Raw genomic sequence first — 22,622 nt, forward strand, 5'->3', positions numbered from 1 at the left:
TTAAAATAAATTAAGCAACTCTGGGAGGAAATGAAAGTTTTGATTTATAATTGATGGAGTGCAGTATTGATTTCTGTAAAACAGGCTTATGTGAAAAATTGAGAAGTCATTTAGAAAAATCATTTATACAGAAAAAAGATTTTTATTTTAAACCTTTCGCTCAGTGTGTAGTAGAGGGGTGAATCTAACATCCCCGTGCTGGTGTTTATCCCAGATTATTATAGTAATGTTGGTTCGGATCACACTGCAAATGACCAATCACGTTACTGTGACGTCATAGCGCTGCATCTTAATGGGAAAAAAAAGAAATTCAGTTTTATTTAGATAATGCCAAATCACAATAACAGTCGCCTCAAGGTTCTTTATATTGTAAAGTAAAGACCAGACCTATAATAAAATATCCAGAGGGTTTTCGACCTACTGCACATTCACCTCCTCTGCATACTGAGTTAATAGTGGAAACATCTCTTCCACTGCAAAACCAGCAACACGTGTCTTTATTTCCCACAGAAAGGCAGCTTTGACTAAAGGCTAGCCATTATGGCTTCAGAGGTGTAGCACCAGCATCCTTCTCCTTCTCTACTGGTGGAGCTGTTGGCTCAACGTGTTTCCTTAAAACATGAGTTTTTTAGCATCTAACGGACATGTAATAGTTCTGCCATGTAACAGTGACCCTGTCTGCTATTTTGCTAGCTGATCTTAACAAGATAACGGATCACAAATGTAGGACTGGATACATTCCTACTACGCAGCTGCTTGGCAACATGTCAGACAGAGATGACACACGTGTGAAAGCATGATGGACTTTTGTTCTTCCACTGCAAAAATTGACTTTTGTTCTTATTTTTTGTGTAAAAATAAAATACACTCTTAACAAGCAAGCTTTGCACAAGAAAATTAAGCTTGTTCTAGGAAAATATTTTTCTCTATAAGATATTTCAGCTCATATTGAGCTTTTTTCCCCCAGTTACAGGGTATGGTAATGGTTTGGCTAAAATTACAGAATAAGAATACGATTACTTTTCTTATTTCAAGAGTAAAGCCACTTAAACAACTTTTCAATTCAAGAAATGTATTTAATGGGTGCTGGTTTAGCTCACTGTGTTGAGCGGGTGCCCGCATGCTGCATGGCTGACAGCCTGTCTGCCACTCTTTCTCTCCCTCTGTTTTCCTGTCGATTCTTCACTGCCCCTACCAATAAAGCCAAACAAAGGCCTAAAAAAGAAATATATTTAACACTTAAACCCTCGCGGAGCCATCATTTTGCTAAAGTTTGTCCTACAGTTAGCTTCTTGTTTCTTCTTGTTTATATGAAAATCTAAATTAAGCTGTAAAATCTTAAGTCAAATTTTCTTCAATTAAGCGTAAATTGTAGACAGTCGTGTCCAGTTAATAGGCATACAGAAGTCAGAGTCATTTGCTAGTTTTAAGGATTCTAGCAAAAAAACTTTTGCTTCCCTATTGGCAGATTTTTTTTGTCAAAACAAGTTAATTTTGTCAGATTTAAGAATATTTGGCTTATTTCATGTAGAGCTGTTTTTTCTGTGTCTCATACAAAGAAAAGAAATCTGCAGTACTGGACGCTGCCAGACGCTCATGTGCTTATGCCTGAAATTCTTACCCTGTCAGTTTTTTTGGATTTGATGAGCACCTTGAACAACGAGACATAAAACACTGACTCTCACAGACTGAATTGGTTGAATGGCAAGATAGACAACATGGAGGTAGTGTACTTTGCATTGCAAAAAGAAACTATATGGTATCTGCAAAATCAATATTTTGTGTCAATCTAAACCAAGAATAAAAATAGACTGACTCTAGACTTCTTTTTCTCCTCCACCAATATTCCCCTGCACTGATATCCTGTCCCTTAGCACAGCGCTAAGGTTAAACTCAGATTGTTGACCTTGTAGAATCAGCGTTAGTACAGCCTGGTATAAAACATTGTATGAATTACACAACAAGTCCTTTCATTAAGTTATCAATATGCACTTTACATTAGAAACTATAATCTTTCCCATGCTTTGACCTTTTTGTGTCACTTAATCCTGTAAAGTAACCGAAAGCTTAAAATGCACTGACAAGACATGCAAAATGTTCCTAAAGTTGTGTGTGATTTATGCACGTGATTTCACATTAACTAGTAAGACTTTGTTATTTTAGCTTAACATTGAGGTTTGGATGAGACAGACACACAGTCAGACACTGCATTTCATTCCCTTTCTCCCACATGTTGTTTGAGAAGAATGCACTACTGTGCAAATCTCTAATTCTCAGTTTATGTCATGTTCTTTTTCAATTTAAAATGATGTTTGGCAATCATAGAAGACACAGCCAATGTAAAGAAATATAACATTTAAAAAAAAGTTAACAAATAAATAAATCACCATCTATCATCCTCTGAGCCGACACAACCACCAAGCAAATGTGTGTTTTCCCTGTGACACGCCGGCTCCACAGTGGCACTCTGAGAAGCTCCGGTTTAAAGCGCACATTTGACTTATGCGAGACGATCTTTTATAGAATATCAAGGTCACCTTATTGTTGACAGCGAGTTTCCCAGATTACTGTCACGTGTAACAAAGAAAAGTGCCAAATCCTCTTAAGGGAAAGGCTACAATTCCATAAAAATGAGTAAAAGATTAATATATTTGTATCACCATAGTTGATGATTAATATTCTTTTGGCGACACAAAGGTCACCAGCAAATTGCATGCTAATCCATCACATAGTTGTGTACATATTTCATGCAAGAGTCGAAGTGTCTCAGAGCTAAAAGAAAAAAGGCAATGGATCAGGAAAGGATTCATCCTCTGGGACCACAAAAGTCTGACAATTTCACGTAAAATCTGTTATGTTAGCATGGACCAAAGCAAAGAACAGAACCATTTGGTCAGAGAAAGATTAGTTGTATGAGCTATTTACAATTCACTGATCCACTCTGATTTTCAAATAAAGAAATTTATGCGCAAGTTCAGTAAAGAGGATCTGTAATCACTCATCCGCCTGCACTCCTGTTTATTAAAGCCTCTAGTCGATTGTTTATACCACTTTCACTTCCCCACACCGTCAACTCAGTGCTCTTGTGTCATTCTGCCTTTCATTCCTGCAGTCTGCCTCTTCCCCGTTTCCACCTCACCCTGTTCACTCAGACCCCCTGCAAGCCTCGTCTTCCTTTCCAACACCACCAGCGTCTCGACATCAGGGGGTCCTGTCCTAATTCCTGTCAATTCTGGGACTCTGTTTTGCCACGTTGGTTCATCAGAGTCTTCTTAATCAAATTCTCCATCTCAATAAATCATGTTCAGTTCTTCCAAATCATGTCTTCTTATGGAACAGTCTTGTGGTGGGTGAAACATTATTTAATTACTCCAAAATATACCAGTTCAAAATAACGGTTTACTAGTCTTGGACTTCACACGACAGCCTTCATTTTATGAATAACGCTTTAACCTGCAACACTGTTTCATGGGCTCGCATGAAAGAGCTTGCATTTGTTGTTTACTTCCACCCAAACCCCTGAAAGCACAGCAGATGTAACTCGCTCCTCTCTGCCACGAGCCTGCGAGAGCACAGCGCATTCATGCTGCAACAGAAAAGTATAACGTGTAAACAGAGGGGCCGCACAGGCCATTCAGACCAGACAGAAACAGGCCAGTATCGTGTTATTGATAGCGAGAAATAGGACAGCAAAAAACCCCAAATGTCTCTGACCGCATCGCACAAAGGAAACAACAGGTTTGGCGTCCCAGTTTTTCCCTTTCAATGAAAAAAAGAGAAGAGAAAAAGGCTTCTCTAGGGCACTTCCAATGGTGGCAGCTTCCTCGTCTCCCTTCTCTCTCTCTCTCTCTCTCTTTCCAGCGTCACGCAAACCAGTGTCTCTGATGTCACCTAATTATAAATAACCTTCTTTTAAGAGTGCCTGTGGTATGTTAATGATATGTTAATTTCACCCATAAATCTGTGCTTTACGAGCAGAGGGCTCCTTTGCTCATAGCACCAGAGCTGCCGGAGCTGCCGGTGTTGTGCAGGGAGTGTGAGCGGGGTGTTGGAAAGAGGCAACTGCTCACAGATCTGTCTCTCCTCTTCCCTTTCATGTGCTTCTTAGTATATTTGCATGAAAAAACATATGAAAAACAATCATTATCGAAGTTCTTTTAACTTAAAAAAAAAGTCTAGGGCGTGTCATCTGAGGACTTTCTATTTAAAAACTGTTCTTTTTCCGAATACTCTGTCTTAACAGTCCATTTAACATGCAGTGTCATTGTTACACCTCGTGGATGGTGGCCACATCAAATGCATATAATATTGTAGTAGTTTTCATACATTAGGTGGCCTTTCTCAGGGCTGATGAGACGCATAAGTGATGCAGCAGAGTCCTATAGCAGCTCAGCAGCCCACAGCAGGAGAATACGGCTGTCGGCTTTTTATATCTATAGGCAGCGTCTTCCTTCTGTTTACATTTTCTTCCTCTGTAAATCTGCTTATTGAAAGCTGTTCACCCTGGTAACACGAGGCCACACAACACTGTGGACGTAGGAACTCCAGCAGCAGGAGCTTAGTGGTAAAAAATAACACCAAGCTTGGAATTGAAATTCACATTCAAATGAAATATTCAAGAACAGACAGTGAAAAATTCTATTATTCTGTGTGTGTGACAGGTGGGGTGAACTACACAGCTCTATCAGCCTTACTCATCTGCACTTCTGACAACCAAAGTGGCTTATAGACACACCAGATTTCTTCTTTAACGTGACAAACGTGTACTTACATATAGTCTGAGGAAATGTGTCTCCCAACAATAGCTGTCTCACAGCATAAAGGCCTTAGCCAAAAAGAGTGAGAGCTTATCTCTGCCGTACTGGTTTTCTATTACTGGTTACCAGGGAAGTTTGAAATGATTTGAAGATTATTCTATCTCATTTAAAGTTACTGAAATGATTTGAACCAGCTAGTATCTTAACCTCCAGATCTCTGAAATCTGCTGCTGAATGTCTGGTTCTCTTTGCTTTACACAGGAACATTTTCTAGTATTTTCACCATTGTCACTCTAAATATCTCCTAATACTGTTGAAAGCCAAGTTAGACCGACATGTCCTCAGTTCTCTGAATTGGTGAGTTTTTGTAATTTTGCCTCTGTGCAGCATCACAGTAAATTTTAAATCTCACAATCAAGAAGTAATTGAAGTGGACACGTTGTAGCAAAAGTATTACAAAAGAGTGTAAGAAAAGTACAAAGATTAAAATTAATTCAACAGTTAATTTACAAGCAGTTTTATGGCTAGATAAGGTCTGTTAATTTAGCCCTGGTCTAAACTGTGTACCCCGCCACTCGCCTTATCACAGCTCTGACAGGGTCCAGTACCCCGCGACTACAATTTGGGTGAGTAGTTAAGAAGAGGATATTTACCATAACTACGTGGAATTTTACCTAACATAATTATCGGGCAATATATTCACATATTTGACCAGTCAACACACAGCTAAACTCCTAAACAAAAGGAACATGCTGCAATATTTATCTAAATAACAAACACAGGGCACCAATTTTACACCAGGAACCAAATGATCCATCATTATTCTCATTCTGATGGTCAAGTTGCCATTGAGGCACATAAAACTAGCTTTCTTTTGATTAATGTTAGCTGATGATCGCTAACCTGATAGCATGGATTAAAAAAACAAAAAATAAAAAGTAAAAATAAAAACAAATTTGCAGCTACCAGCTAACCTTAGCTTGATTGCTTGGAAATGCTGTTGTCACTAAAAATTATTTGAAGCCAGACTGTTTTTTGGTTGCTGTTGTTTGTTTTTGTTTTATAAAGGAATGAATGAACTGAGGAAAGAGCAAGCGTAAAGCATGAGGCCTTACCTTGCAAGCAGCTGGTTTCTCATGAGAGCAAGATTGCTACAGTCCATCCTGCCAGACATCATGCGAGCTGAGCAAGAGTTAGCTTGAACCAATTAGCATTCTAAGTGAGTGAGTTGCAGCTACTTTTTTTGAAAGTACCTTTTCAATTCACTTTAACCTCCTAAGACCCGAACTCTTTCATGCCATGCATTTTTAATTTCTCTTCAATATTTGGGTTGATTTGGACCTGATGAATGTAAAAACAAAGAATTACCAGTTTGTTTTATACCTGATTTTTGTTTCTGGGAGAAATGAGATCCACATATGAAGACATTCATTGTAAATTTCGATTGACCAGTGGCAGTATAATGTCCTCGTAAGTGGATATCAGGCCCTTGTAGAGCAAAATTGAGTATTTTGGTCTAGACAACCCAAAATGTGATGTCCACATATGTGGACGCCAGGTCCTAGGAGGTTAAGATGCCAGCTAGATTTCCCGTTTAAAAGTCCAGTTCTGTGAGTGAACAACAGGATGACTTTATATGTGACCTTATGTTTATTTAAAATCGTGGCTTTATTTTGCTATATAGAGTTTAAGCACTCTAACCCAAAGCGTCTTGCAGGGTTTTTAGAACACTAGGGTACAATACAGAGCAAAATAAATCATATAAGTCTACAGAGTCTACTGCACAATGCTTTGGCAAGTCTAACCAAAAAACAAGGTAAGCTCAGCGAATTGGCTGACTCTGCAGAGGCCACGGTGACAATACAACATCACAGAAAACTGTACCAAAAGGCTCTAAAATTACTGTGCTACTTAGTGTGTTTCAAATAGATAAAACTATCAATCAATGAAAACAACTATAGGTAGAAATAAACTGTAGCAAAATGCTGTTGAACTCAACGTTATCTTCCACATTTAATCTACGAGTTTATATGATTAAGTGGTTCATCATGTTAACTTGTTAATGAATTGTGGAATGATTAGCCATGTAGTGTTGGTGGTGGAGCAGAGTAACAGCTTGCTTATTAATCCTGATGCAGAGCTTACTAAAAGTGAAACAAAGGAATTGCGACTGTTTTATCTTTTAGGAAAATTAAAGAGTGAGCACAGTTCCCAGGGAGGAAAATGGATGAGTTAATCACGGTGCTAATGAGAAGAGGGTGGGAAACACAGATGACTTTACATCATCCTGCTCTGACAGCAGCAGGACAACTGAACTGCTGTAAGCAGGAGCGGTGACTCCCGGCTGCTCTGGCTCCTTCCAGCTTCTCGGGACTCATGTTCTTGTGAGCACATCAAGGATCTGCAGCAAACATTTGTGTAGTTATAGCAGTTCTTGCAGTGTCTCTGCCACATGTAAGAGCTTAAAAGCAAATGAACTAAGCATTGTCTAGTTTCACCCCCCAAGAAGCAAGTCTACAATTACATTTCCATGGGGTGAAAACGGTATATTATCACCTTTCCTGTCAGTCATCTGTAACCCAGAGGTATGGTGCAGTATGCATTTTATCATTATAAATAGAAATGTGTCCTTAAAGGAAGCGGTTCTTCACTCGGCGTGTCTGTACAGATAAGACAGCTTTGTTTTCACTTGTCTAGAAAAAGCCTTCGGGGGTCTCTCTTTTTGCTCTGCAGTAGCCCAGCACCCTGACCCGCGCAAGGGCACAAAACTACAATGACACACACCGTGAAGCTGAAAACAGAGAGTCAGCAACCAGCTCAACATGAAGTATTCGTTTTGCAGCAACGGTATATCCCTCACCTAAAAAAAGAGAGGAAGCACTAGCTTGAGGAGCGTCCCTGACAGAAAGCTGTCAGGAATAAATCCCACAGCGGTTCTACGTAGACAGTTGAGGGCTGCTGAGGTCAGCATATCGCCATAACAGATCTTTTCTCCCACCTACTCGAGAGGAGTGTACCATCAAAGACTATTGATCACAGTAATCAAAAAGAATGTGCTGTATGATAGCAAGAGTCATCGCCATCAACAAATCACCTCTGACAAACAGAGGGGGAGAGGAGACACAGACAAGCCAAGAGAAGTCGATTTATTCCCAGTTAAACACTCCTGTGTGCAATCAATCCGGCTGCTAAGGATCTTCTGTTAGAGCCATTTATATCCTCTCTTTATGTGTGGACATGATCGGGGATGATAGAAGTCATTAAACTGGATTGTGTTTGAAATTTCAAGCTATACCCTCTTCACAAAATCTTTTTTCTTCCCATGAAGTTTGGTTCGAATCTTCACAAAGACTCAAAATTTCTATGAAAACAAACCCATAAATCCAGATAGAGTGTTTTTTCCTGTGTGCGTGCTGATTTGACTGCATGTGTTTTACACGCTACGAGAGAGACGAAGTATGCTTTGAAAGATGTCAGGCGTATTTGGTGATCCCCAAGATCATTCCCATTTCCATAAACTTTTGAAATTTGTTTTCCAGACATAGTTGTTTTTGCATTTCTCCAATGGAGCCTAGGTGACCTGAGAGCTGTCAATCAAGCAGAGATTGTAGATACGGGGGGTGATCTGAGACAAACACACTTATACATTTTCAGATCAGCGTCTTCCAATTTAGAACGAAAAGAAAATGAAAAAGGAAAAACTTCTTTTATTAAAAACACTCCCTGTGATTCTATTTGAAAGCCTTAGTAAGTGTGATGTGAATGATATTAGATAATTATTGCAGCTGATATTCTCACCTGCACATATAAAACTGTATATACCACACTGTGCTTTTGTTATTATTATTCAATCTTACTGTCATTTTAAAATAAAGGTTTCATTACTGATCAGTCACCCCATGCTAATTCTTTACTGACAACCATCAATAATTACTTTTTTTTTTAAAAAAGGAATTTTTTAGTTGACTTAAAAACGCGTAGCTAGGGTTAGCATTGTTACTGATGATGATGACGTAGACCTCAGAGGGTTAATTGACTCCTTAAAAAAACTCATTATGTTTGTTTTCTGTGATTGTAAACCACGTATATTTTATATTTAGATTAAATAAGTGGAAGGGATTAACAATTATGCAAAAACGTAGTTTTAATTTTATAGGCACTCATTAATGGCCACCTATTATTTACAGCTATGTACAGTTGCATTTGTATAGTCACATAACTATGGATGTGAAGACAGATCTTTAAAAAAAAAAGAATTTGATGGACTATTTTTTTTCTTTTGAATTTTCTAAAATAAGCACAGGGTCAAAAATATACACAGGGTGAACCTAATATCTGAATTCATTGTCTCTTAGCAAATTGCATCTTAAAACTTCTTACTGACCACCCAAAGCTCTTTATACTAAAATCTACATTCACCTTTTGAACTCTCAGTGCACTTAGGTGCTTTATCCATCTTGCATGCATACTTACGGTTAATGTAGTAGAAATACTATAAAACCTAACCTGTGAGGCTGATTCTGCAGCTTTAAACTGATAGCTAAGTTATGGCTGTTGCTGTCGTGCCACTGTGAAGCACAGGCTACTTATTTTCAGTCATTTTTATCAGGTCGATCAAATTTCAGCGTATTTTATCATAATATTTCAAGGAAGTTAGTGATAATTATGTTTCTGACGATGCAGAAAAGAATATTGAATGCTTTATTGGTGACTGCAGCTTGCAGGAGCAGCATTTATTAGAGCAAACAAAAGGCAGGGCGTTCTCCACCCTGCAATCAGCTACTGTCTCAAATGACACACTATTTAATTCAACGTGTAAATCTGTTGCCACAAGGTGCAAGTAAAAGCAGCACTTTAGTACAACAGTACAAAATAGTGACCTATTGTCAGTCAAATGCAAACCGAAGAGTAGCCAAAGTAGTGTTTTCAATGGGAATTTTAAATGAAAATAATATCTAGCCACTTTAGTTTGACAATAACAATAACTAAAGCCGCGTATCCTTCAAACTCTCTGGAACCTGCACAATACTGTTACATAACTGAAAAATATTTTCCACCTGGGATTTTGTGTCTTAGGTCGAGCTTTTTATCCAGCTGCTTTTACCACCATGAGCCCACATCAGTAATTTCCCTCCATCGTTTGCGCTCCCTGTCATACGGAACGCAACTAGTGAGTGCTGCAGCGATGCTCGGTGGAGTCATTTGTTTGGATCACACCACCAGCTGCTAGCATCTCCTCCTCCGGTGCGTTCAGAGCCTGGTTGTTGTTTCCACATTTAGTGGGAACAATTTCCTCACTTTAGTTTACTGAAATATACTTTATATATTTTTTAAAGTATTGTGCTTTGTTGGAGGTTGTTGAAGTAGCTCCCTTTTTTCTAAATCGTCAGAGGCTGACGAAGCTTTTGCTGTCAAACATGTCTGAGCTGGTCTTACTGTTGTGGAATGCTAAGTCATAATGTCGATGCATCATTGATATTATAACATGACACCTTTATATCATAAAAAAATATATGCAGTACTATCAGAATTCTGAGGTAGTCTGAACACGGGGAACTGACTTGTGACGGATGCAATGTAGCCAGAAACCCAGAGGATAATTCTAGCAGCAGTTTGCTTTATATCACCTCAGCTTTACTCATACAATAACTTCTTGTTATTGTGGCCAAACAATTTAATCATTGCCTCATCTGACCATAAAAACTTTCCTCGAGAAGGTTTTTTCTTTGTCCATGTAATCAGTTACACATCTCTTGCATAGAGGCTTCTTCCTTGGGCAACAGCTTCTCAGTCTATGGCAATGATAACCTCATTCAACTGTACACAGTGACACAGGTGTTCCAGGCCTATGCCTTGCCGGTTTATGGGTTATTTCACACCATTTAAACCTTTAAAGCTTTCAGATCTTAGTCAAGTGGTTAAACTCCTCAGTAACTTGCACAACAATTTGAACTGTTGGTCTTGGTACATGCAGTTCTTTAGAAATGATTAAATTATTCTTGACTTGTCTAAATCCACAATCCTTCGCCTTGGCTCTGATAAGCTGAAAGATATTTTGGAAATTTCAGTGCCACTGATTTTAATAATCTAAGTGGGTGTGCATACAAAAAGCTTACAATGTCTCTGGGAGGCCAAAAAAAAGTTGAGCAAAGCTGAGACAATAAGACAAAGTTGTTTCATGTCAGTTCATTATTTGCTCAGAAAATCTGCATTTTATGAAATGAAGAAGATGGGCTCCTCACATTCCCCCTTTTCTATGGGAGGCATTGCTTAACTCTAAGGTTATATCCTGTTCACTTCAAATCTTTTTTAAGAGTAACAGCAGAGCAAGTTAAAATGGGTTGGAGGTGAAAGAGAGCAAAAGGAGCAAGGCAAGCACGAATACAAATGAAATAACCGACTGGAGGGTTACCTTCTCTTTGTCTCTCATGGATCCTTTACCGAGAATTGACATCTTTGTGAGAGTGTCCTCCTGTAGTCTCTTTAACGAGTTCCCGCGTGGCCCGAGGAGTTTGCCAACAAAGTTAAACTGCAACAGAGAGCAAGAGAGCACGGATCAGTCAGAATCTGTGTGTTTGAGATAAAGAGCAAAGACTTTTATGTCAGTCGCATGTGGCTCAACCACAGATTGAAGCTAATGAAAACTTATCAGTGGTTTTCCTCTTTCATATTTTGATAAAATCACTGAGGAAGCATTTCTGAGATGTCTTATCTGAGGTTCACAAGGTCACCTTTTCATGGGCTGTAATTTTATAGCACAAGAAAAAGCTGTGTGGCTCCGGCCAAAAGTCTTCAAAAAAGAATAATAGCACATGACATTCAAAAGGCACTGTTGCAAGGTTCAGTTTCAGGAGTGGCACAAACACCACGGTAAAAATATCAGTGATGAAGTTGGCATACACATGTTTCATATCTCATAATTACTAAACTGCCAAAAAGATCAGCACTTCCAGAAAATAATGCAGGACTTCTTTATCTGTAAATAAAACACGGGACCTCCTCCAGCAAGGTTTGGAAGCTGAAGGTGAAAATCTGGGAAAAGGTGACCTGGAGTCAGGAAACCGTAAGAGAGGAGTGGAAGAAACTGAGTAAGGATTTCCACACCATCCCCACTGGAAAACTCACCTCTATACAGCACATACATCTCTTTGGGCAATAAGCTTGTTGCATGTTATCAAATAAACTCTTAGAAATTATTTTCTTTTCAAAATTATTGTCTTTTATTCATCTTAAAAGTTGATTTCTGCAAACTTTCATTGTCATCTTTCAGATATGATTCTTGACGATTTTCCCCAAAACCAGAGACACACTGGTTTACACAGGCTCAGTAGTAGCATCTCCTTGTGACTAGAACAGATCGTTTTACTTTAGTTTTTGTTTCAGTCTCAGCTTTTGGGGTTTTTTTTAATATAAAATGGGGAACATCTGTGAGATGCTTCTAAGTACATACTTTTCTTTTAGTTTCTTTTTGTTTTTGTTTCATTCTCTAGTTGAAACAACTCGAAACAACTTCATATTTTTCAGTGACTAAAAATGTTTTTCAGGTTTTATTTCTTAGCTTCTTAGTTCAGTTAACTACAATAACTTTATTTCAAAGTGATGTTATATTATGTTATGTTACATTACGATTTGTTACCAATATTCGACACAACGCAGACTGCCAGGTTGGAAAAAAGCGAGCTTGAATCTTGATCTGAACACTGAAATTGTCTATTTAACAAAAACCAAAAACAACTTCTAACAACCAATGCAGAAAGCCAGTAGGACAAGAAAGCAGGAAATACTGAGTGCAATGTACCAAAGAAAAGACTGAGGGGGAATATAAGACACACACCAGAGACAGGGACACTGAGGCATAGGTGAACTCCAAACAACAAGGGAAGAACAAAAACAGACAACCACATGAAGAACTTTCCCTCAACATAAAATAGAATAACAGCAATAGAAAAAACCCCTGAAATACATAGATACAATAGATACATTTTATTGGGAGAGATGATTTTGATGTGAATGAGCTAGCCAAAAAACCCAACAGGCAGCATATAAAGGAAGAAATGACTCTCTATCCTAAGTGCAGTTTTTATTAACAAACTTGGGCAGCCAGTTTTATTTATTGTTAATTTTGCAGGTGATGAAGGCATAAGAACATCTCCTCATGAGCTTTACCTTGTCAGTTGATGACATTCTCTCAAAGATTGGTATATTTGAATATAAATGTTTCCGTGTAGCATTTCTGGGCCATTGAAGGCTTCTGCAGCTACATCACTTCACAAGGTCACTGCTTTTCAAGCGTAAAAACACAAATGCTACACATTGCCATCTCCAGTGTTGTGCACAGACACCTACCAAAGTCAGAGAACCTCATCACAATTTCACCAGCAGCTGAAGATGGTCAGAGACACAAAAGGGGAACGATGCATTCCTCCTCCTCCCTATGTTTTCCCTTTAACAGTGAGTTATACAGCTGTCTCCTTCCACTATCTAGGTCATCAATTAGCGAGCAGGAGGTTAAAAAAAACAGCCAGTTTTGTTCTACACCTCACCTATATCTCTCCTGCCTTTTGTTCTGAAAGCGAGTGCTTATTAGGAAGCTCCTGCCAATTCCTGGGTGAAGGATTTGAGAGGCAAGCTTTAGTGATTCGCTCTAATGCAGTAACTGACTGCTGGGTTTTTATCCCGGCCAGGCTGAAATCCAGCCGCTCTCAGATACAGTGTGTTCCTCCAGCTTTTGTAATTACACAGAGTCATGTGCCTGGATGTGATTGTACACTTAAAGTAAATATCATCCCTCAATGGCCAAGCCTGGGACGAGTCAACTCCTAAAATATATCACGACTCTGAGACAATTGTGACAGAGACTATTTTTAACACTAAGATGTGCCATAGTTACATAGTGCAGGCGCACAGGCTTCTGGGTAATCTTAGGTAGCATAAAAGTCTGTTAACAGCTGGGGAGGACTCTGTTGCTAGATTCAAGAAGCGTAAAGACAGATGGAGGATGAGGAGAAGAGATGCTCAGAACTTTGTGACTGAGAGAGGAGCGGTGACTGTTCAATGGAGGTTTTTAAGAAATGAGAGTGATTCTGCTTTCGTCTAACGGGTGACCAAATACTTCAAAAATACACGAGTACTCATTTTTGGCCACACCACCGAGCATTAATTTCAATGAGCGTGATAATGAGGCACTGGTACTGTAAAGCAATAAAAGAGGAAAGTAAAAACCACAGGGACATGAAGAACTGAACTTCAAAGCAAAGCAGAAGGTAAACCAAGAATATACTCAAACAACAGTTATACACACAGAAGGGGGAACATAAGAGTCACGTGAAAAGTAAGAACCACTAAGAATTCCAACTACCATCGTCCTTCATGTAAATATGTAAAAATTGTCTATGTTTCTGTTCTGTGTCTTCTATACTGTTTGTTTGTATATGTGTCTTTCTTGCAGCTGTTACAGCCAAATTTCCCCTTGTGGGACAATTAAAGGATTATTCTATTCTATTCTACAAGCATCAATCATCACAAAAACTCTGACAAAATGAATTGTCAGGTGAAGAATATTCAATTCAAAATTATCTACGCAAACAAAGCGCGCACCCCCTCGAAAGGAATCGAGTTTACAAAAGGATGATGAAAGCAGACAGCGGCACCAGGGCAAACAGAGGGTGTCAGGAAATGTTGTAAATGTGCTGAGTTTAACCGATGTCCTGAGCATCCATCATCTCCACCTGGATGGAGCTTTGATCATTGAGCTGTGCCGTCTCCTGAACAATGATTTGCAGAGCCAGATCACACAGTTGACATCTTTGCGCATTACCAAAGCTTTTATGCACCCTTTCCTTCCTCCTGACAGGTTGTGTATCGGACACGACGTCCGGGATGTTTGTGCAGATATCTCAGTCCTCTGGCTACCAACTGTGTGTACCCACCGATGGGTAAAAACGCTTGAACAAGCAGAAAAGAGTATTTTCTGATCAGGAACAAAGCGTTGCTGTGTATACTGTGTACAAGTGTAGCGTAGAAGCCCTATCAAATGTGCATACATGGGCATCAGGCAGAAAGCAAAAAGAAGCTAATTTACAGGGAGAGAAAATCAGACGGGCTGTGAAACAGAAATGAATGCAGACATAAATTTACTCTGCTGGCAGAGCAATTGAGGCTCAGTGGAATAAGGGACACAATTAGAGAGAAGCTGGCTTTCTGCTGAGCTGAGAGGACAAATGCCCTTCTTCATTTAGATACAATGTTTTCTACAGAGGACAGTTTAAAGAGAGACAGAATCTACTCAAAGAGAAACGTGTCAGGGTGCTCTTCGTTTGAATTCAGATCCTACACACTGTCTCATTAGTCTGCGCTAACCACACAGTCTACACCTGAAGAAATCCCCCCCACCAGCATCCTCTTCAAGACCACATTACACTAATTAGACAAATTAACGTTGCATTTTGTATCCAATCACTGCATTGGATCTTTTTGTTGCAACAAACAAAAAAAAGCACAAAAACAGAATATATGAGGCTCATCAGCAGAAAATCAATTTCTGAAATAGTTATTTTGATCATCATTTTAGAGGAAACAATATTCTCTGTTTTTTGGAGGGTTTTGTTGCTCTTTCTATGAGTGCAGAGCCATAGTTTAATGAAGGAGCTGCAGAAAGGGTGAGAAATGGCAGACAGTGATGGGGGAAAAGATATTTAGGGCCTCGGGCATTTATATAAAAATGGCTTTAAATGCCAAAGCATTTAGTTTCCAAAAATAATTGGTCAAGTTTGAGGCCAAGCATGGGTATTGAAGATTAACACTGACACAGCTAAAAGCATAAGGTGTGGATTACCAAGTGGGCGAATTGGCAAACCTTTCTAGGTTCTGTGGTAACACTTCACTTTGGTCATTTTTTTATGATATAATATATACAGTACCACTAAAACACATCATGTAGTTAGCTTCAAAAGGAACTCAAGTTGGGTAGCTAAATATGAGAAATTATAGAGTACTGTGCAAATCTCAGTGGACCTCAACATTATATCAAATATTTACTATATATTCTAACATACTTGTAAGAATTGCACAAACTCTGTTAGTTGCCTTCTAAGCTGTAATTGTATTTATGTTTGCAGTGTTTCAAAAAATTGTTGCACCTATTTCCCGTTTTTCAGTAAAATATAAAAGAAATGAATGATGGTCCAAGTCTTTTTACATTTATATACTATTCTTTAAAAAACTGATAAATAAAAATGTAGCACTCCAGCTAATAAAGCCATGGTTATACGTATCACTGAAGGAGTCAAGAAGTAGTGTTTGGTACTCAAGCTAACCAGCTAACTAAGTTAGGCCATAGAGGGAAATCAGAAGAATACTGACACATATCACCTCATTTATTCTCTGGACATTTTGGGGAGTTTGGAGGGTTTTGTGACCTCCTCTCTATCCTTAATGATGAGTTCATATATATATATAATCTGATGCCTACGTAGACGTTTTTTTCCTATAATCTGGCCTTAACAATGTCAGAAACCCCTCACTTCAGAAGAAGTAGAAGAAGAAGTAATGAGTTAGCAGGAGGGTGGCCCTTGAGCTAAAGCAGCTTGTATTAGACAGTGAATGAACTAAAGTGTTGCACCAAGATGAAAAATATAAAGAGGAATAATTTGTAAGTGCTAATAAAATTAACATGCTAATAAAGCTATTCTAATAGGTCTCAAGGATAAAAAATGGGCAAACAATATTTCACTTGCCAGTAGAGATATTATAATACCAGTAAACAGTTTTGCATGTATGGTCTCTGAAAGCTTTCAGATGAAATCATTTTCATGGTGCATTCTGGGTTTTCCAAAAAACAAAAGCAAAAAGCTTCTGCCATGATGTGTTCAATATTGACAAGCAATGCCTATGTTTCTTAAAGCTAGGTTAAAGCCAGCTGTGCTCAAGTGGTGCGTGCACATTCCTAAATTGTGTTGCCTTCATCATATAACCCCACAGTAAACCTGTTTTAATGTAAAAGTGTGGCAGGACGAGATCTTTAAAGAGGAGCAGAGCAGCTCATTTTTGCCCCATGGCTATGCAGCAGCTTAATCCAGTCATGTTACACTAATGTTACAGACAATATAGTGACATGATGTAATGGCATGTGTTTGGAGCTATTTTAAGTTTGTGGCTGTTTAAACAGGGATCATGCAGATTTGCTTTGTACCGGTTTGATTAAAGCCAGTAAATGTCACAGAGAAGTCTTAATCCCGTTATTTGAACACATCATGAGGCAGTCGGTACATCTGCACACACTCCTCATATGGACCGTACTCCACATATATAAGTCTATACTGAGCAAATAGCTGTAATCCCTGCTGTTTATCAGATATCAAAATCTGTCTGACTTCCAGTGTGATTGATGCTTTGGGGTTTGGCTAATGCTTCCGTTATCAGGAAGGATTATATGACTTATGAAAACCTGCCCGGGCTTCTGTAGCCGCTTCATGTCATTAGACTGTGTGAGAGGATTGTGCTGCTGCTTTCTGTAATCACCAAAAAAACAACCTGATGTATTTAATCACAGGTTGTCACTTGCTGCTCTGTTGTGCTGTTACTTGAATGAAAAATAATAATAAGATGCAAATACACAGACCCCTCCCTGCCAAAAAAAAAAAAAAAGTTAATTGTAGTATTTTGGCCCAGCTTGTTTTCCCAAACCAAAAAATAGTGGATGATTAGAAAGAATAGAGGACACAGGAAGAGAAAGGATGTCTGATTAATCATGCTTAACTTGAAGGGGGCGGGAGTGGTGGTGAGCACATCTGAGCTCTTTTCATCATTTGCTGAATGTATTACTGCAAGTCTGGCGAAAGGTGTGCGCACAGAGAGCCAGTGCCGAGTGATTATGCTGAGGACAGCAGGACAGGAGCGACAGCAGAAGGATAAATCACAGCTCCCAGCCCAGAGAAACGCCACAGTTTGAACTGGAAATAAACCGGTGGGACTCCTTACGCCTCACTAATGACCTCTGGTGCTTTGTGCCAAAAGAGAGCTTTCTAGGAGAAGGCCTACAGAACCAAGAAGGGTACAGATGAGCTCTGATAGCGCATCGACGTTCAAAAGGTAGAATATTTTTAGTTCCTGGGTAGGCGTGACATTATGTGTCATAGTGATTTATGTCGACAAGGGTTCGATTAAACGTAAAAGACAGCTAACTTAACAGTACTGCCATGTTCACAACACCCCGCAGCACATAGTGGATCCCTTTGTAAGCGTCATTCTTTCCAGTATTTTAGAAATTCTAAATAATTCATCAGTGTTGGGTATTAAAAATCACTGCTGACACACGGCTCTATCTCAGCCTAGAATTTGCTGCATGGTGTCCTTGCCTGCTTCATTTTGATAAAAAGCCGTGTTTGCAGACGATGGATTTAACCTCTCTGCACGTGCTCCTAAATGGCCATTTGGAAAATGGCAGTGCCACTTCAATGCCAGAAGCCAAAAGGTGATGCTCGCAGCTCAGGAGAAAAGCCATTCAAGTCAGACAGATCACTCTTGCCACTGCTACCTGTCAGATAGAACAAATTGAATTTGTCTTCCTCCGGTGGCTTGTAGGAGCTCTAAACAGCATATTAGTGGCTCTACTTATCAAAGTTGTCAAAGCAAATCTGTTTAGCTGTGAACCTGGGAGACTCAGATCAGTCTCAGATAGCATTACACACATATGTATGTCGTACACAGGCAGCGCTAATTGAGATTATTTTATTTAGCTGAATTACTTTGAGGTTTACAACAGAGTGCATCTTAACCTTACCGGATGACGAATGTATCGTCTTTCCACAGTACAGACAAAGACCTTTATATGGAAATCTAAGCTAAATGTGGTTTTACTTTTTAAACACTTTGAGTTCATTTGACTATTATTTAAACAGATTTTTAAAAACATGAATGAACATGAAATGTGCTTTAAACAGCTGCAATGTCTCAAAGGCTTTAGCTAGCAAAATGTTAGCATTACATGCATTATTATCTATAGAATACAGCTATGGAGACTGCATTAATGTAACATACAGTACGTATTGATAAATTAGATTTGACTCTATTTGAATTCCTGGTGTATGCCTATACAATTCACAAAATGCATCTATCTATAGTTTGTCAAGGTTCAGCAGAGGATTCAGTCCTTAAAAATATATGAAATCCCTTTTAAGCCTCAGACAAATTCATTAAATAAAAATTAAAGAAAGAAAAGATGGAGCAAACAGATTTTTAAAGTTTTAAAAAGATGTTTTTTTGCATTTTTTTGTAAAAATTTCTAGTTTATAATATTTCATTAAAAAGTACATAAAGTGTTAACTCCTGTTTGATCTACAGTCTTTCACAAATACAAACTAAGTGCTACGTGTGAAATAATAACAATAATAAAGCATGGTGATGTTTATATGCTGAAATGTCACTGTGAGTCTGGTGTTGAGATTGATGAAACCAAACCTAGAGGTTTGTTGGTTCAGCTTTGTCCTCTCCAGTGGTATACTGAAGGTTGCCGCTATCCTTCCCGTGGGGGCTGAGATGAAAACTTGAGCGATGTCCCCCAACTAGGAGCAGCCCTCTCACTTTTACACCAAGCCTCCTCATCACGCTCCCAGTGGGAAATCCCTGTCATGCATCGAGCTTGTGGCTCCAGTAAATGCAGCTGTCGATGAAGGCTCCTGCTAGCGGGTGAGGCTGAAGTGCTCTCAAATGTGCCAACAGTATTATCACTCAAAACGGCTTTACATGGAGGTCATTGTGAAGCCGACCGTCCTGGACTCTATATTTGTGACTTATGGGCCACATTGCAATCACGCTCTCCCCATACAAGCGATAAATTGTCATGAGAAAAACAGCTTCTAGAGCTTGTAAAAGACCCAGAATCTCCCATGTTTCACAAGGAATCGTTTGACATTCACTAAAATGAAATCCACTGCGAGGTTATTCGTTGACAAATTAATATACAGAGGCATCACAGCGTCACTGACCAAGGTCAACACAAAGGAGAGTTTGGTGCTGGAGAGAGGAACAATTAGAATTAAAGTTATACATTTCAAAAGCTTAAACAGTTCTTTAGACAGAAAGTAACCTCCCTAACATCGTCCTACCCCAGTTCTGTCATCCGACTCTCTGCCTGAACACCATCTACCGGATATGCTACATCTAATAACATAAAGCATCAACAAAAAGTGTCAAGTGGCTGTTGGAAGGAATTTAAATCAAAAGTAGAGCCACTGTAGTTGACTTCATTATCTATAAATAACGCAATCTAAAATTCTCTATCTGTGCACATCACATTCTTGGAGAAGTCTCTGGTGGTGATACCATAGCACTTACTTTAGGAAACTGCTTGACTGGTATTAAAACTTTCTGGCCCAGTTTCATGTTCTTGTTGATGACGACATCGATGAACTTCTCCTCCTCCTTCCCCTCGTCTTTCTGAATTTTTTCAATCTCTGGAAAGAAGCAAGAAAAAAAAGATGAGCTTGTGTTGAAAAGCATGAACTTACAGGTCTGGAGCAGCAGAGAAGTACTAGTGCAAAAAATACATATCTTCACTGAAAGAATAATTGAAGTTTCTTTTATTTTGGGGTGCACTGTTTTCAGCACAGGAACAAGATGAGAGTACATGAGTATACGATAGCGGTTAGCCTTGCCTGTCATAATGCCTGGAAACTGCTACACTGGCTACTTGTGTCACACAGTAATGAACACAAAACTCGCTTCTGGTAAAAGCTTTTTCTTCAAAGTCCTGAACTGTTCAACCTCAAGTGAATGCTGCTTCTCAAATTGCTGAGAAAATGTCAAAAGGCTCCTTAAAGTTTTTCAATTTGACACATTAGGATTGTGTCTTTTGTTCAAAACCCAGCTACAGCACATTTACAAAACACACAAACACAGAGTAAATTGTTACTAAAAAGCAAATATTTAGGTTTTTTCTCCTCTGCAAGAACCTCAAACAATTTTACAAGTAAAGCTTTGTTTAAAGGACATGAGAGTGTTTTTCATGATTTTCTCCAACTTTTCTAATACACAGTAAAAGCTATAACTATTGATTGATTGGTAATTTATTTCAACATGTGAACAATATACAAGTACATTTAGAAAAGAAATAAGAGAGAAAAAAATACTATACAAATTACATACAAAAAAACATTCTGATTAATTTACATGTTGAAAGGGAGTGGGAAGAAGTATACACTTATTTAATCCCACCCCTTTGCCATAAATTATCAGTGAATATTTAGTCAGCTTCCTTACTGATATAATTTGTAATAAAAATAGTGAACAGATTTCTGATATACTATATACTATAATATCACATCATGAATTTTTTGTTTGTTTGTTTGTTTTTAAATAGAGACATTCACTTAATTTAAATATTTTTCTTTTCTTTATAGATCGAGAAGATCATATTTTTATAACTCTTTTTGAACAGTTTTATGTTTGGACATTGCTTTAATTCCATATTCAGTTTGTTCTATAGTTTCACTCCATGAACAGAAACACAAAAGCCTTTTCTTGTAGTACGTACCTTCATTGTTTTGAAGTTACAAAAACCCCTTAAATTATAACTTCCTTCTTTCAAAAAAAACATAATCTGAATATTACCTGGCAGTTCTTTATTTTTTGCTTTGAATAGAATTTGTGCTGTTTGGAATTTCACTACATCGTCAATTTTCAATATTTCAGACTGCAAAAATAGTGAGTTTGTATGTTCCCTATAACCTGCATTGTGGATGATTCGAATTGCTTTTTTTTGAAGAGTAAAAAGTGAATGTAATGTGATTTTATAGTTATTGGCCCAGACCTCTGCACAATAGTTTAAGTATGGTGAAACCAGTGAACAGTAGAGAATATGAAGTGATGTTCTGTCTATCAAACTGTAAACTATAAAATTCCACATTGCAACCTAAAATTGGGCATAAATGAAACATGAAAGAATATGGAAATCTGGTGCAGTATATTAAATCTTTTTGCGTCACTGAGAAGTCATTTAGTGTCGTTCTGAAAAAATAATGTTTTAACGAGCTCAAACAAAACAAGTGTTTTAAAGGTTGGAGATGATCCAATGGAAACTAAACCCCTGACCCTATTACCTCGAAGCCTTGCATACTAAAACGGTATTTTATTATGTTTACTCATGTGATTAAGCAGAATTGGCTGAAATCTGTGTCTTTCAGAAGCTGTAAAAACTTGAGATTTTAAGATATATTTATGCAATGTGTGATTTTGTGAACATTTATGGCATCATTGTGATGCCATAGGGCTGACATAGAGTGCGTTTAATAAAATGTGTTTTACAGCTCTCCCCATGGTTTCTTGAATTTTTTTTCAAGGTCAATTTTGACCTTGGGCGCTAACAATGAAGGTAAAGGTCAAATGCTTAACCAACCTAGGTACTCATGTCCCCCAAGACCTAGTATATTGTTGTGAAGTTTGACTAAGATCCATGAAAATTGTGGGTAATATAAAGTTTTGACCTTGACCCGATTTTCACCTAAATTAAATCCGCTCGAGCTGTTATTGGTTTCCACCATCACACAAAATGTGAAAACGATATCTTGAAAACTGTGGGCGCTAGACTGGTAGCAAAGACAGACAGCACCCATTACATACCCCCTCACTTCAGGGGGAGAACAAAATAAACACAACTGAACCAGTGACAGCAGTACAGTATGTTCTGAGTCAGTTTTAAGTACTGACCTACTTTAAATTACTTCTGAAAACACATTTTTTACAGTCTTATTTTTTCATGTGCTTTTATTATATGTGATCTTTATTAGGGCTGAACGATATATCGCATTTGCGATAATATCGCGACATGATCAAGTGCAATTTTCTAACCGCAAAGGCTGCGATTATACT

General features: G+C 38.4%; 1 protein-coding gene across 1 annotated transcript in view; it reads right to left on the reverse strand.

Annotated features, from left to right (window-relative positions):
* The window catches only part of khdrbs3 (KH domain containing, RNA binding, signal transduction associated 3), a 141,319-nt gene that overhangs the window by 48,856 nt on the left and 69,841 nt on the right, over positions 1 to 22,622 (reverse strand). The window contains exons 2-3 of the mRNA XM_005754060.2: positions 20,091 to 20,209; positions 11,170 to 11,286 (exon numbers count right to left, since the gene is read on the reverse strand). Coding sequence (XP_005754117.1) covers positions 11,170 to 11,286; positions 20,091 to 20,209 — 236 coding nt within the window. The remainder of the gene's footprint in view (positions 1 to 11,169; positions 11,287 to 20,090; positions 20,210 to 22,622) is intronic.

The sequence above is a fragment of the Pundamilia nyererei genome, unplaced genomic scaffold (genome assembly GCF_000239375.1).
Source record: "Pundamilia nyererei isolate P.nyererei 1_Seehausen unplaced genomic scaffold, PunNye1.0 scaffold00501, whole genome shotgun sequence".
NCBI classification, from domain to species: Eukaryota; Metazoa; Chordata; class Actinopteri; order Cichliformes; family Cichlidae; genus Pundamilia; species Pundamilia nyererei.